We start from the raw sequence: 16,008 nt of genomic DNA on the forward strand, positions 1-16,008 counted from the left end.
AAGTTCTGAATAAGAGTTTAAAAGCCCTTGTCACTTACTAGGTAATTTCACAGCAAAAACTGACCTAAAGATTCCCACCATCAGTCCTATAAGTAAAACAAAAATTTCTCACCTTTCTGATGTCCAATTTTATTTCAATACAAGATAACGTCTTTACAAGTTGAGAATATAAACTTGACTAGCACACAGTGAAATGGAAGCCTCATTCTGACCAAAGTTCAGGAATTCTTGAATCTAATAATGAACTAATAAGTCTGAAATTCTGGGAGAGAGGTCACATGCGACTTTGTTTAAAAATCTACTCTTTTTTTCACAAATAGTCCTAGATGTAAAAGTCCCTGGTGTGCCCCTTAGTCACGGTTAATAATACAGACTACATTTTCACTCCTTTAAACCTGAATACTCTTAAAGATTTAGGAACTCTAGCAGACCCTGTCTGAGAGCCAACATAGGGGGAAAAAAATCAAGGCAGAAAAAAACAAAAATATGGAAAGAAAAACTGAGGGTGGTAGGGCGAGAGAGAAAAGTAACAACACAAGAACGTACATGATCAGATGTACCAGCCTACCTACTTGATTCCCATACTTCTTCAGGAAATAGCAACAGAATATATGACCACTGTATTTTCTAAACCAAAACAAAAATGTAAACACACAAGCCACAAGAACATTAAAGAGGGGAAAATTGCACTGAATATGTGAAGTAGGCACTGCTTTCCAAAGTTTAGTATTTATTATCATATGCATACTATTTCAGCATAAAAGAACTAGAAATGTAGTTACAAAATAGATACACATATTCAAAGTACTAAAAATAAATTCCAGCTCTTTAAAGATCACATTCCAGAAACAGTCTTGAAAATGATAGGAATTCCAGGGATTTAATAAATATGGAAACATACTGAAAAGACACTAAACAAATATTTCAGAACCTGAGAATTTCAAAATTATATTTTTATTTTTACTTTTCTTCAATTGCCCTCTAAATCTGAACTATTAAGATTCTTTTTTAAGGAAAGAAGAGATGATGCTTAATTACAAGAACTTACTTGAGGGCTCAGTTCTATCACTAACTCTGTTACTTTAGGCAAGTTCCACACAGCCTGAATAGGCCCCAGGTTTTACTTGTAAACAGTAAGGGTAAAATCCTTACTCTACCCTATCTAATAGAGACTCTGTGAGGCACAAATGACAAAGGTTTTATAAAAACTTGCCTCACAAAACAAGTGCTATGACACTGCTGTTTAACCTGCAGAGAAACTAGTTTAATAGCTATGTCGGTAGGAAAAACCAAAAATGAATGCTATTCCAAGTATTGTTCTATATAAAACTAAATAAAAATGCCCTACTATTAGAGAATGTACCTTAGGAAAATATAGGTCTATACTCAAAAACATTTTTAGTCCAAAACGCCATTTGGATTTTTTCCTGGTATACACTGGCACAAAATCATAATGGAATGTTACAGGAGTTGTTAAATATCAAACCCTTTAACTCCTGTTTAAATTTTAAAAACTTCATTAGCCCTCAGCAATACCTTAGATCTCTGGATAATCTGATGCCCAAATGCAAAATAATCTTTGAAAATTCTTACAGGAAAAAAATAATTCCAATAAATAGCCTGAATAAAAACATATAGGAAATATGATCAACTTTAGAAACAAATGGACAAAGACAACATGGAAAGTATGTCAGTAGTAATTTTAAGTAATGTTTGACTTATTGTCTTAAAAAACAGCTATATGGTGCTCACATCAGCAGCAACTATACTAAAAGTGGAACAATCAGAGAAGGTTAGCATAGCCATTACGCAAGGATGATATGCAAATTCATGAATCAGTCTATATTTTTGCAAAGGGTACTTTTAGGGCAGTGTTAACTACTCTGTATAGTTCCATAATGATGGATATTATGCATTTGTCAACTGTACAACACAGTGAACCCTAATGTAAATGAGACTTTAGTCAATAATAATATATCAATATTGGTTATCAACCGTTAACAAATGTACCATAGTAATGCAAGATGTTAATAACAGAAGTGTGTGTAAATATGGCAATTCTTTACTTTATGCACAATTTTTCTCTGAGTCTAAAACTGCTCTCAAAAATAAAATCTATTAGGGAAAAAATGCTGAACCTCAGATAATAGTAATGCTCAAAACAAAAAAACAATTTAGCACCCTCTCCAAGAGACCCAGAATACAAAGTGTTAATACCTGCATCTTTCTGGAGAGTCTTCCCTATCTTTCCTCCGGAACTTGCTGATGGTATCATCGATTGTGCTTCCAATTTTATCACTCAGTTCACCTAATTTATCACTGAATGGAAAAGCACTCTTGTTCTTATCCCACTCCTCATCCCATTTTGATTTGGGCTCAGGATCATATCTTTCACCTATGTAAAGCATTAAAAAGAGAAGCAACATTAAAGACATTAAATTCGGAAGCTATCTACAGTTCTTATTTCTGAAGCTTTTCCTCATAATAAAATAGTTTTCAAAGGAAAACAGAAAGCTCCCACAGTGCTGAATCAACACAACTGCAGCAAGGCACAGCATGCAGTGCCAGTCATTAAGTAGCAGGAATGCAGATTCGAAAGCTTTTGTTTATGAAAACTTACACAACCTTAATACATAGCACAGCATATCAGGAAGTTCTTAAGGGCTGTTGAAAGGAGTAGAGGAAAACACAAAACCAACACAGGCTGTATAAGCAAAGGAAAAATGGAAATCTTTTTGTTTTTACAAAAGTCACTTAATGCATTATATTTCACTTCTGTCTCTTAACGGTTTTTCGATTATTATAAAAAGTATCAGACAGCAAAATCTCATAAAAAACAAACTATAGGAAACACCATTCTGAATGCTACATGTCCCAGGATGCTGTAAACACTCATAAATGTCATACTTTAGTACCAAACTAGAAAAACAACTCATTGGATTTCACAGCATGAGAAATCGTCTTTTAATTACCGTAAAAGAAAAGAATATTCTAACTACCAAAAGCTACACAGACTGTAATAATGAAATATGCTTAAGCAGTTCAGAACAGTGATGATCTATTCAAACACCAAGCCCAAACATATGCTGGGACTGGCACAACCTAGGGAGCCTCAGTGTGAATTTGAGAACGAAGGGAATAGATCATGGCAGTACAACAAACACCCCAAAGTGTCGAGATCTGTTTTAGTCCATGACCTTGGGTCCAAAGGAGAGAAAGGAATTGTAGGCATTAAAGTAAATCTTTCCATTTCAATGTCCATGTCCAAACTCAACTTATGAGGCAAGAGTAGAAGATACAGAGAAATCAGATTAAAAAGAAGAAAACACTGAAACTAAGGCAGGTTACAGAACAAAGGGAGGAGCAATGAGAAATGAAATCATCCAAAGGTGGCTACCAGAGCTTTTGTTCTAAACTTTGGTCAACAAGTTCTGATGGCATACATGCCCAGTGGAGACTACACAAAACCATTTTACTAAATTGTCTGCTTAAACTGCAAAGTCAAAATTTTCTGTAAGAGCTTGAGAATTTAAAAATTTGTCTACTAAATTTAAAAGTGACCTCCAACTTAAACATTAAATAGAACACGACAAAGTGAGGTTTTTAGACAAAATCTAAATCAGGATGGTTTTATAAAAATGAGTGGTTTTCCTATAAGGGGTATGTACATTTCAACAACAATGTGATGAACTAGACTTAAAAAACAAACAAACAAATTTACCAGAAAAAAGAAAGTAGATGAAAACTAAACTGATTAGTGTGGTAGATAGCATACTAAGTGTGTGCCAAAGATACTGGATGTTGGCAGGACATTATCTAATATCAAAATGAAAAATAAAAACAAAATAAAGTTGATTAAATTTGACTCACATGACATTAAAAATGTTTATAAAAGAATGTGATGCAAATGCACAGGACATTCAACTCTCTCTCTAATGCAGGTACTATACTGGTTCACTGCGACTGATTCTGTACTCAATTTTCTACATTTCTCTAATTACATATTGTCCTAGTAAGAAGGTTTACAAGCATGTAGAGTAAGAAAATGAGTTGCAAATAACAATTTCTACTCAAAAACACATTAAATTGCTACAGCTACTTTGAAAAAGTTAAAGTATAAAATAACTAGTTGGGCAAATAATCTAAAAACTTCTTTTTCTGCTAAACAAATAAAAACTCTAAAATATAATTACATGATTTATTTGAGAACTATTTTTGCCCAAATCAAGAATTGAGTTTCATGTGATTCTTAGACTTAAAGAGATTTTCCTGCTGTTAGAAACAGCTAATTAAGTGCAGTATTTTTTCTCTGAGGGCAAGAACGCAGAGGAGCAAAGGAGTGAAGATGCTATTTTATAGGTAATTACAAGAAACAGATTTTTACATAGTTCCAATGAATGAGTTCTGAGTATAATCCAAATATAAACAAACTCATATGTGGGTGAGGAGAGTAGGAGAGCCCCGAGATGCAGCTGCTAAGTATACACAGCACTGGTCTGTCTGTGTACACACAAAATGACCCAGGGGACTGTCAGAGTTTTAGAAGACTGAGTCCAAAGAGACATGCAATGAAAGAGTTATTTTCTGTATCTGTTTCAAGCACCTAGTGATCTATTTTAGGTAAACTATATTATTACATTAAAAATAAACAGGGGAGATGAATGTTCTAGTTAGGAACAATAAAGCGATAGGCCTAGATGAAAAACTGATGGTACTGTCAGTCACCTTTTTCTACATCAAATTAATGCATCGCTTAATTAAGGGAAGAGACGGAGGATGGGCTAACTTACAGGAAGCTTTCCTTGTTTTGGACAAAAACAGCTAAATTGGTTTCAAATTTAGAAGACCACTCTCTTGATCAAACTTAATACATTTTATGCTCTAAATGGTGAGAGAAATTCTTTTTTCTTCATTAGAGTGGTAACCCCGAGAGGGAAGGGTATATATCTGTATTATTCTCTGTATATCAACTCAAAGTTTGCAATTATTTAATTAACAATTAATGGTTAAAACATATTCTTAAACCCACCAAAGTAAAAAAGAGAAAGATTCCTAAGATCCATGTAATAGGAGCCAAAATGAGTATTACATATATTTTAGTATTCTATATATTCCTGAAAAGAAAAACAGCATTTTGGCTTTTCATATTTCAGTGATTCAATTCAGTGAAGCTAAATTGATGCTTAGGTGCCAGTATGATTTTGATACTCACTGTATCTGAATCCTCCAACACTGTCTGAGGAAACCCCAACATATTTGTCTTTGTTCTTCTTTGCCTTCTTTCTCTCTTCACGAAGTCTGTCGTCATCCTGGGCAAATTCGACCAATTCTTTCACCTTCTGGCGAATATTTATACCTTGATCCTTGCCATGCTCATCTGTGAGAATGGTAAGGGAGAAGCAAAACCTTTAGAATTCAGTCACTATGTATCAAACCTTTTAACACACAAAAAGAGTGTGAAAATTTCAACATAAGAAACCAACTTCAATATTTTAAAATTAAGAAGAAGAGGTAAATTGTGCTATTAAATTTTGTCATTTCCTCATCAGCAGGTTCTAAGTTTCGAGATGCAATTTTGGCTTATTAGAGCCTGTAAAGGTGAACTTAAAAAGGACCACAGATAATGGTGCTAAGGAAGATCAATTAAAGATCCTCTAAAAAGGATTACAAATGATGACCGTATGAAATGGACTTATATCCATGAATGCTATTTTCTTTTTTGATAGTATGGTATTTTAACAAAACAAAACAAAATAAAACTCACTATAACATTTTAATGACTGGCAAGCACCCAAATATCTTGGTTTCCCCAATACAAGTTTGGAAACACTAATTACAAGGATTTAGTATAGCTGAAAAACAGAATTTTTAAAGTGCTTTCAACTGGGGTACACTACAAAATGAAATATGGTTCATTCTGTATCCTCTTTCACATTCAAAACACACTCTGGCCTTGCTGCCTTTGCACAGTAAATATTATTTGGTGGGAGGAAAAAAAAACCCCAGCTTCAAACAGATGTGTGTGTTTTGGAGCTCTAACCTTTTCTTCCCATATGATTAAAGCTATTCCTTTATGGACACCACAGGGGACCAGTCTCCAGTGCATATTTTAATATAAACCCGAACACTCATGTTGTGTTGGTTCTGTTGTTATTAGCCAGTCTTTTCTGCAAGTTCTTGTCTTCACTAATTAATACTCTAGGGCCCCACGTCTTGGATTCTGCACTCGTCACACAACCAGCAACAGTCACATTCTAATTAGAGCAGAGAAGCTTCTAAGCTGGTTCAGGTGACTGACAACTCCAACTACTGTTTTAATTTGCTTATAAGGTTTTTCTATTGCTCACCTACAAAGTGGTAATTTTCCAGGGATCGCAAATCATAAATGTGTTCTCTGGCACTTGTAACAACACGCTCTGATCCATTCCTTATGAGGTAAGCTAGGAGCAGCAATGACTGTAAAAATACAAAGCACCAAATGATTTAACGAAATAAATACTGGTAGAGCTTTGGTGTATGGTTAAAAAAAATAATTCCAACATTAGCAAATGAATAATCTTTGTGTGCGTGTAGCTTCTTTATCTTATATTAGACTATACTCAAAACCTTACAGTATCAATTTGAAGCCCCTCTTATACCAAGTATGGTAAATAAACTGTCCATTGGATACTATGTGTCAAAAGATTAAATATATAATTCTCATGTTAAGAAATATTTGACTATGATATAAATAACAGTAGGCTTTTAGAAAGCTAGCTCAGTTTTTACCTTTCATTTGGGCATTATCGAACTGTGAATTGTTCAAATATCAGTTTAAAGAAAACAATTATTTGGTAATTATATGATCCCACAGCATTTTCCACAGATAAAATTTAATTTTGGGGTTAATAATGTGGCTTTATTTCAAACACTTGCTGCCAACAAATAAAAAGGAAAAAGTGTTTATGAGGTTTCTTCTTGGGGTGATGAAAATACTTTGGTATTAAATAGTGATGACTGCTACACAATTCTGAATACACTAAAAACCAGTGAATTATGCATTTTGAACTTTGGGGAAAAAAGACTAGATCTATGAAAATTTAGTTAAGTTGGTGAAATTGAGGGTCAAAAACCCTCACTCTGCCAGTAATTTATTCTTTAAAAAAGTAGTTTATTCAAGGATTATTTTTTTAAATGTTAATTAAAAACTTTTTTAGTTTATAGAAATTTCAACTATTTTATCGTAACTACTGTACAGCTGAGGAAATGACAGTCAATGTTTTCAGAAACAAACAGCATCAAAAACTAGAAACTAAATAAAGCACTGATTTTCAACAGCCAGAAACATTGTTTTCCAAGTTTCAAATATATATTATTATATACCATTTTGGAAAGCACAGAAAAACTTATTCTGAGTAGCAAGAAAATATGGTCAGAATGGAAGAACACAAGACTACCTTGTTTTAGAATTCTACGTTATATAAGGAGATCAGCACTAAATGAAAGGAATCTGATAAAGAATACATATTTGCAAAATTTAAATGTTTAATGTTTTAGATTAATTTTATTTTAAACTAACACATTTTTGGTACAGAATACTGTAATAAAACATATATTAAGCATATTTATAGAGATGACAAACCTTATTAGTTTTCATCTTAACTGTTCAAACACTAAATATGCATACTACTATAGATTCATTACTTTCAATATGTGCAAATATGTTTTTAGTTGGAAAAACTTCAACCAGTAAAATAAAAATATTCGACATTTAGAAGTATTATTAATATTAATTTTAAACACTTCACAGTAAGAATAGTTGTTTCTGTAACTAGAAAACGGAACACCAATAGCAAATCTACTTCTTTTATCTGTTTTAGGATATTCTATTGTAGGATTTAATGTCCTTCATAATCACTTATGAATGTACACCTTAAAATTTCAAGCATTTCTTTTCAGCATGTTAAATAATAAAAACAGCCTAATGCCCATACCTTATAAACTCTTCTCCAATTCTTTTTGTTGTCTTTTAACATTCGTGACCAAAGCATGTTCATAAGTTCTGGAAATTGTTCATACATAAATGTAGCCCTGAAAAGAGAATAATTTTCCTCAAGAGTCTGCAATATGTTAATTTTGACAGTAGATGGCAGGCTTGTTCTAAGTTACTGTATTTTCCTAAAGAGCTTAAAAAGATTAATAAGCTTCGTTCAAAAAATTTAACGACATGCTTCCTTAAAAATATGTTTCCTATATTTTGTATAATATCTGGCACATTCATAAGCCCCACTAATTAATATCATATTTTACAAGCCCTTCATTCATTGGCATAGTGGTCCAGATGTTCATCAGGGAAATTTTTTCATAAATTTATTTCAAGTTATTTATATACATTTGTCAAAATTTCACATGGTAAGCTACAGTAAGTCTCTAACTTCATTAGAAAAGAAAAAAATTTTGTTTTATTTTTTGAGCTAATTTTTAAGAAGAATGGACCCTACGTAAAACTTCCTCCATAATGCCTAAATGATTATGCAGAATTTCTATCTGGCAGCTAAATGGTTTAAAACTGATAGCAAATTCCACATTTCTGTGTAAAGATAGCTGGATTCTTTCTGCACTGCTGAGTCAAATTATCACTTACTTGGCAATCTCTCCCATGAGTTGCCCAGAAGGTCCCCAAGGATCGTCATTCGTTGCTTCTCGAACCTTAGACTCGATCTCTGAATAATTCATAACCACATTGGTGCTGTAAAGAAAAAAAAATGCACGCACATACGCACAAAGATTAGCATCAAAACTGAGAAACACATGAAAACTTAATAATGACACTACTGGGTGTCCTAATGAGGTACCTCTACCGCATGAGAAAGAAAACATCTTTTGTGCACGAGCTACCCTGAGGACACTATATAATGCATTTAAGTTATCTTTAAGAAGATTTTACTATTCTATTAGCCTTCAAGAATACAGATAAAAGATTACATTAAAGCTGGCATAAGTCCAATAAAAATGGTTTGGGGTCAAATTAAAAAGAAAATTAGACATGCTAGAGTTTATTATAAACTAAACTGTCGGTTTCCTGACCAGACCTGATTTACACGCAATCATAAGTTTCTGGCTTACTGAAATTCTATAAATTAACTGGACAAAAATTATACAACAGCTAAACATTAATAAATGTTTCCTCCATTTAAATATTTTTAAAAAGCAATGATAGATAAAAGATAACACTGTAAAAATGTTTAGAGCCACTATGAACATTTAACTGTAATCCCTTAGTCTTTTTCACTTATTATACCATATACATTTTCAATGTTACTATATAGTCACCATAACCTCACTTTTAATGGCAGCATAATATTCCATCAAGATGTATGATAGTGTACTTAACTTTCATTCAAGACTTCAGCAGTGGTCAAGAACATGGGTTCTAGGAGTCAGAATAATCTGACTCCAATCACTTACTTTGTGACTGTTGACAAACTATTTTAATTCTTTTAACCTCAGTTTCCTCAAATGCAAAATGTGAACAAATGCAAAGAATACTAGGTCAAAGAGTAGCAGTCAAATTGTACTTAATTATTAGCACAATGTCTGACATATAGCAAGTGCTCAATATAGGTTAGCAATTATTATTATTATTATTAGATGTAATCACCTATTAGAATTTTAAAATGTTAAGTTATATTTTTATAAGAATTAACTTTGAAAAGACTACCTTAAAATTTATACGTGAGATGGCAAAATTGATAGTTAGAACAATTTCTCATGCTTATATGGATTTAAGAATTCAAAGACATTCTGAGGAATAAAGAAATACTGTGAAAATGTAATATACTATATTAATATTAATTCGACAACTAAAGCTCCAATTATTACCAAACAATTGTTGTTAACAGATGCTGGTGATTATGGTAATTCAAATCTCCCATTTAAAGTTTTAGAAATAGTGAAAAATCAGAATTTGGTAACTACTACTTTAATATATCCAACTTTTGCTGTATTGTTTTACAGTGATCAAAAAAAATCTATTTTTTAAATAAGAAATGTCTAGTTAAAATTGGCACTCAAATCTTTCTCAAATAGAGATTTCAAATTTATTGCAAACACTACAGTTTCTTTACCTTTAAGAAAGAATCTAGTTATAAACTGTTTCAGGTCAAAATTTAAAGGAACAATTATGAATAAAAATATGACTTGCCAAATCACAGAATAAATCTGGCTTCTAGATTTATATTCAGAATACTGTTCTAGTAAGGAAGAAAAGCAGAATCCTATTACTTTCTTTCAAATCTTGGAGAAAGCTGCCTCCTAAAATATCAACTAGTTTGATAAAATAAATACAAATATTTTCCCTGAGATTAAAATAAATACATAATCTCCACGGCCTCCATCAAAATTTAAGACTATTAATGAATGAATTTTCATAAAAATCCACTAATGATTCTATTGACAATCATTTTATGCATTAATGTATAGGAAGAATCACATCTTTTCTCTAATTTTGTCAGCAGTGGAACCAATATAAGATCAAGGTAGCCAATGACAGATTTTCAATGTAAGATGCTGCAAAACTATGGAATTCAGAATGCTTTTGTTTGTCCTACTGGCTAAAGTATGCATGTCTTAGAAAGTGACAAAATACAGATGTTGGAATGAACAATAGCAATTAGGATTATAATTCATCTAAGCATTTCATTGCCTAGAATATACTTGAAATCTGCTTGCATTGTTTGTTGGAGAACGAGATGAAAGAAGTTAATCTTTTAGTCCATGCGCGTGAAATATTTTCACTAGAGCCTTCATAAATGCTGTAGCTTTCAGAACACTGCTTTCCTTGTTCAAGCTACAAAAAGCCCATGGGTCAAATGAGAAAGGTCCTGTTTCCATAACCCTTCACAAAATTCTTAGCTGAAGGCCTGTGTGTTTGAGTACTCTGTGTTTAGACGGAGAGGTGGCAAAGAGCCAATTATTTAAGACTCTCCTAATTTCCTTGGTTTGAGAAACAATGGGAATCATGTAAAATGACAAATTGCCATTAGAACTGACTTACAATGTAGTTAAAGTATATCCACAGAAAGGTATAGCAATGATAATAACAAAAAAAGACTTCATGAAGAGAATTAGGTTCTGTTTTATAGTAATTTTCCAATGAAACTGTTGCTTTCAGACACAGAACTCTCTTAAGATGAGATCCAATGGCATAAAGAATTCCAAAACAAAGTATTTTAAGCTGCACTTAATTCAGAAACAAATGTAAACTAAAATAAAACAACACTGTATAGTTTGGCCTTATTCCAGGTCATTCGAAAATAGCCATTTCTAAAAAGGTAGAAATGGCATTTTGATCCTTCCTTTCCCATGTTTTCTATTGACCTCGATCCACACCCTACCCATAATTCTGGTGACCTTTTTAAAAAAAAGGGGGAAAAAAACCCTCCCCCAAGAAAAAAGAACACTTAAAAAATTATATCCAGATGTGAAAGGAAAAAACAGCTTAATTCCTAAAACTTCCCATGATTGATACAAATGTTTTAAGAATGAATATTTCACACACTAGAGGGGGCTCTCTCATCATTTTTTTTTTAAAATACAAAATTCAGACAAAGATCTAGGATCTATTCTGCAAAAAATTTATAGAAAATTACTAGGAATGTCCAAAGAGTGAAGAATATAAGAAGCTGCTCATGTTTTGAAGATTTTATCTTAAAGCAGTATTAAAGACTACTTTTTACAAGGATCAAATCCACAATTAAAATTATTATTGTTTATATTTATAAAACTGTTCATTGCTTCCACAATGCTTTTACACTTTCATATTTGTGAGAGTAAATGAAAGCACTTAACTCTGAACAACCCCGCACCACTCACTCACTGGATCTTTAACGCTAACTGTTAAAAGTTACTATCCTCAAGTTCTGCACATATGCACACAATGTTCAATTTGTCAAGAGTTGATTATTCAATTTGTAAATTATTACTGTTCATTTTGACCCTCTTCTTTATTCCCCATTTTCTGCTTATTTCACCACTCACTAACGATAAAATATCAAGTGTTTTACTTGATAACAGTTTGGGTACAGGTTTTAGAGGGGAAATGGGTTGAAAAGCTAAAATGAGGCTTTTACTTACATATGATCATTCTTAATGCTTCTAATCTGCATTAAGAATGATCAGTAAAATGACTGACAAGAAAAAACTTTGTTAGTCCTTAACTGGTATTTTTTCCTGTCTAAAGTTGAAGGAGAAAATAAAACTATATACCAAGAGAAAAGGTAAAGTACAAGTATAATCCAGTCCTAACTAACAACACAGGGATCATGAAACTGAAACACTGATGTAGTAAGAGGTATCTTTCCTAGCTTGCCTTTTAACTTGTTTTAAAAAATGGAGTTAAATGGGTCTGTATATTTAATATGGTTTCTTCTTTGTGTTTTAAATTTATTATAAAGACTTCATTCACTCCAAGATTAGGAAAATATTTAGCAGTACTTACATTCACTTACGAAGAGAGTAGGAGAAACAGAAAAAGAGGCAGCAAGACAGAGACGAACAGTATTCAAAGTAATGGTTTTAAAAACAGATATTTTTCTTCATATTTTCCTGTTTTCCAAAATTTCTCCCATGAATATTATATTGTAACCAAGGATAAATTATTAAGTGCCATTAAAAATATAAATCAAGTACTATATCATCATTAGCTACACATTAACTATGCACAGGGAAATAAGCATCACGGTAGACCACATGAGTATTATTTATAGTTAAAATGTTTTATCAGGCTAATAAGTGCAGTAAACTAATAACTAAAATACATGTATACATACTAAAATATGTATACCAAGTTCTATGTGTGTAAAACTATAGGGAACAATTTAAGTACCAAATATTGAAATTAATATGATTTTTAAAAACTGTATTAAAACCTGGATATAAAAGATACCTTTTAATCTCAAAACCACAAAGATTCTAGATGATACTTTTATGATATAGGTAAAATTATTATGCTCCCACAATGTATCAATCTTTAAAAAACTTTTTAAAAATAATATCCATAAAATGAACAATGAACAATGAACAAAGTTCTGTAGGGCGACAAGTCACTTAAGCCAGGAAAATTTGTTGTTCTTTTTAAAATATTTCTAGCCAAAAGATTAGGGAAATAGTTTTAAGAATACCTGCTCTAAAAGCTTGATAATGGACCATGTGATATTCATTTTTCATCAGAAAATGGTCTTCACTGCATTACCCTTATTTGCAAGCGGAACGTTTTGTAGATCAATACTCACATTTTAAAACCAAGTTATATGTTATTATAGTCCTGTGAGCCGTATCAAATTTATGGTCAAAAACCAAGAACTCCAGTACTCCTAAATTCAACAAACACCTAATTTTTGTTGTTAGCAGAAAATCTGAAGCTATATGGAAATGGTGTGGGGATGTAGAAAAACTGATTCGTCCACTTGGCTAGATGTTTGCTACTCATCAGAACAAACAAACAAACAAACAAAACAAAAATGATCTGGAAATGAAACATAAAGCAATGAAAAATATCTTAACACAAGCAATGGTTCAGTAGAATGCTGCTAAAGCAAGTGTTATCATATTTGACTATACAGCGCTTTAGTTATAAAATAGCTACAGTGCTAAGACAAGGAATAAACCACAGTGTTCCCTTCATACAAAAGAAAGAAACTAATAAAATAAATATTGGAAAGAACAGAAGAAACAAAGATAACAAACCTCTTCCCTCCCGCCATGAGAGAGAAATTATATTTAATAGCACCTTCTTAGTAAAGAAGTTAAATAAATTCACTCAGTATCACATGATCTGTGAGTGGCAAAAGCTGTTCAAACTTTGTTTTCTAATTCCAAAGCCCATTTTCTATTATGCCACAATGCCCTAAAATCAGAGAATTAGTAATATCTGACCTATATGAAAAAGCCTACTAATTAACATGTAAGATGACATCACAAACTGTGCTACCAAAAAAAAACTAAACTAAATGCTGAATTAATGTTTAAAAAGACACATTTTCAGTCATGGAAATTACATTTTGTTTCGTTTTAGTACACAGTAAACACAAAAAAATCCAATTAAAAAGGAGGAAACCATTGTACTCCCTCTTAAAAGCAAGGTAAAGAAAACATTAGTTGGGGGAAAAACTGAAATTGAAGATACATAAAGCCTGAGAATATCTTATCCCATTCTTCTGCAGTAACAAGATTTCAGAAAAGAGTAATTTGGTTACTTAAAAAACATATACTCTATTTCAATCCAATTATATAAGTATGTGGGATGCTCATGTACATGTTCTTTATAACTTCACCTATTTACATAGAGGACAATGCTAGATTATGTACCTTTTGTTGTCCTCTTTACTTTTCAAAAAGAAACTTTAAAATGCTAAATGCTGAAATATGAAACTTGCTTTTTAAAACAACTATCAAGAATTTGCACTATTTGGTTTTAATTTTTTTTAAACCAAAAAAAATTGAAGTATAAGTATTTATACAAAAAAAAATTGAAGTGTAAGAATTTGCACTATTTGGTTTTAATTTTTTTAAACCAAAAAAAATGAAGTATATTTATACTTCAATTCTTTAGCTATCAGTCAAAAAAAAATTAAAACCAAATAAATACTAAAAAGCAGTTTACTGAAGGAAGAGGAGAGTACCATAGTCCTTTTTAAAGATCAAAAATTATAGATACTCAAAGATCAAGTTAGATACTATATAGCTGGATATCTAAAACATTTTAAAACCATGGTTAGAGACAGAAAAACTGCCTAAGTCTAAAGTCAAGCTGCCTGCCTATATGACATTAAAACCACAGAAAATGTATTAATGTTCAAAAACACTTCGATTGTTCCCTCCCAACATGATGTAAGACAATACAAAACTTCTAACGGATGTAACTATTTTTGAAATTCCCAATTGTTTTAAGCTGTAAGAAAATTAAGAACTGTACACTCTTTTCTGAGCCAGAAGCCATTCTCATATCAATTCTACCACAAAACCTGGTGCTCCCTCTAAATATATGTAAAGCTTCTATTTTCTGTCTGTGAATCATCATTTTCTTAGGCTCTGCCAAGTTCACTACCAGTACTGAGGTTGGCTTTCTTTGAGTTGTTTTTCACGAAGAAGTTAAATTCTTACCACAGCCCCAGAGCTGGAGCACAAAACTGCGAGATGGATGCCAGTGACTGGCTTAGCCAAATGACTTGTTCCCACACATGCAAGTCAGAGTTGGATCATAACAAAATTATATATTATTTCCTTTAACAAATCTCTTAGATCTGTTTTAAAAAGTCAAAACTTTAAACAGAACAATCCATCAAGAATCTACTGCATTTTAGAAAGAATGGTTATAGTAGGAAATGTAATGCAAAAAAAATTCAAGAACTTTTATCAGTAACTGATTTATAACATACTTTCTCTTCTAATCTCTAAAATTAGCCATTACAGACTATTAGTATTCCAAATGATATCTTTATCTAAATGTTTCAAGCTTAAGTTTAAAAACCAGCATTCCAAATCCACACAATTTCAAATTGTGTCTTAAAGAAATACTCAATCCCCTGCTTACAGAAGAGTTAGCTTAACATTCCAGGAAAATCTGCAGTACAGATTCAGTATCAGTTTGCGTGGGCCCAGACCAACCAGACCCATCTAAAACTGCTGAGGTTCACAATTGATATGTTCGTCATTTAAGTATAAAGTCCTAAAATGTAATTAGCAGAATAAATCTTATAATTCCCCCCCCCCAAAAAAAAACAAAAAACCACAAAGAAAGTCATTATTTTATGGTTTATGTAGAATTCAAGGTCAGGAAGGATTACACAAAACAAATAATCGTTAAGGAAGTCAACACTCCAAATTTAGTTTTAAATGGCAAACTATGTACCAACCTAGATTGTATATGTAAACTGATCATTAAAAAGATAAAAACTTATAGAAGAAGTGACTAAAACACCTTATTTTATATACAAGGTCATAAAATGTTTATAGTACAACATCGTGTTT

At 31.9% G+C, this 16,008-nt stretch overlaps 1 protein-coding gene and 1 non-coding gene across 7 annotated transcripts in view; one reads left to right on the forward strand and one right to left on the reverse strand.

The window, feature by feature from the left end:
- The window catches only part of CLINT1 (clathrin interactor 1), a 53,916-nt gene that overhangs the window by 18,814 nt on the left and 19,094 nt on the right, over positions 1-16,008 (reverse strand). For all 6 annotated transcript variants that reach the window (XM_039876626.1, XM_039876620.1, XM_039876598.1 and 3 more), the window contains exons 2-6: positions 8,624-8,728; positions 7,974-8,070; positions 6,348-6,456; positions 5,213-5,377; positions 2,218-2,395 (exon numbers count right to left, since the gene is read on the reverse strand). In XM_039876626.1, coding sequence (XP_039732560.1) covers positions 2,218-2,395; positions 5,213-5,377; positions 6,348-6,456; positions 7,974-8,070; positions 8,624-8,728 — 654 coding nt within the window. The remainder of the gene's footprint in view (positions 1-2,217; positions 2,396-5,212; positions 5,378-6,347; positions 6,457-7,973; positions 8,071-8,623; positions 8,729-16,008) is intronic.
- On the forward strand, positions 1,745-1,850 carry LOC120617033 (U6 spliceosomal RNA). The gene has a single exon (XR_005656754.1). It is a non-coding gene; the product is annotated as a U6 spliceosomal RNA (small nuclear RNA).

The sequence above is a fragment of the Pteropus medius genome, unplaced genomic scaffold (genome assembly GCF_902729225.1).
Source record: "Pteropus medius unplaced genomic scaffold, Ma_sr-lr_union100, whole genome shotgun sequence".
Classification (NCBI taxonomy): domain Eukaryota; kingdom Metazoa; phylum Chordata; class Mammalia; order Chiroptera; family Pteropodidae; genus Pteropus; species Pteropus medius.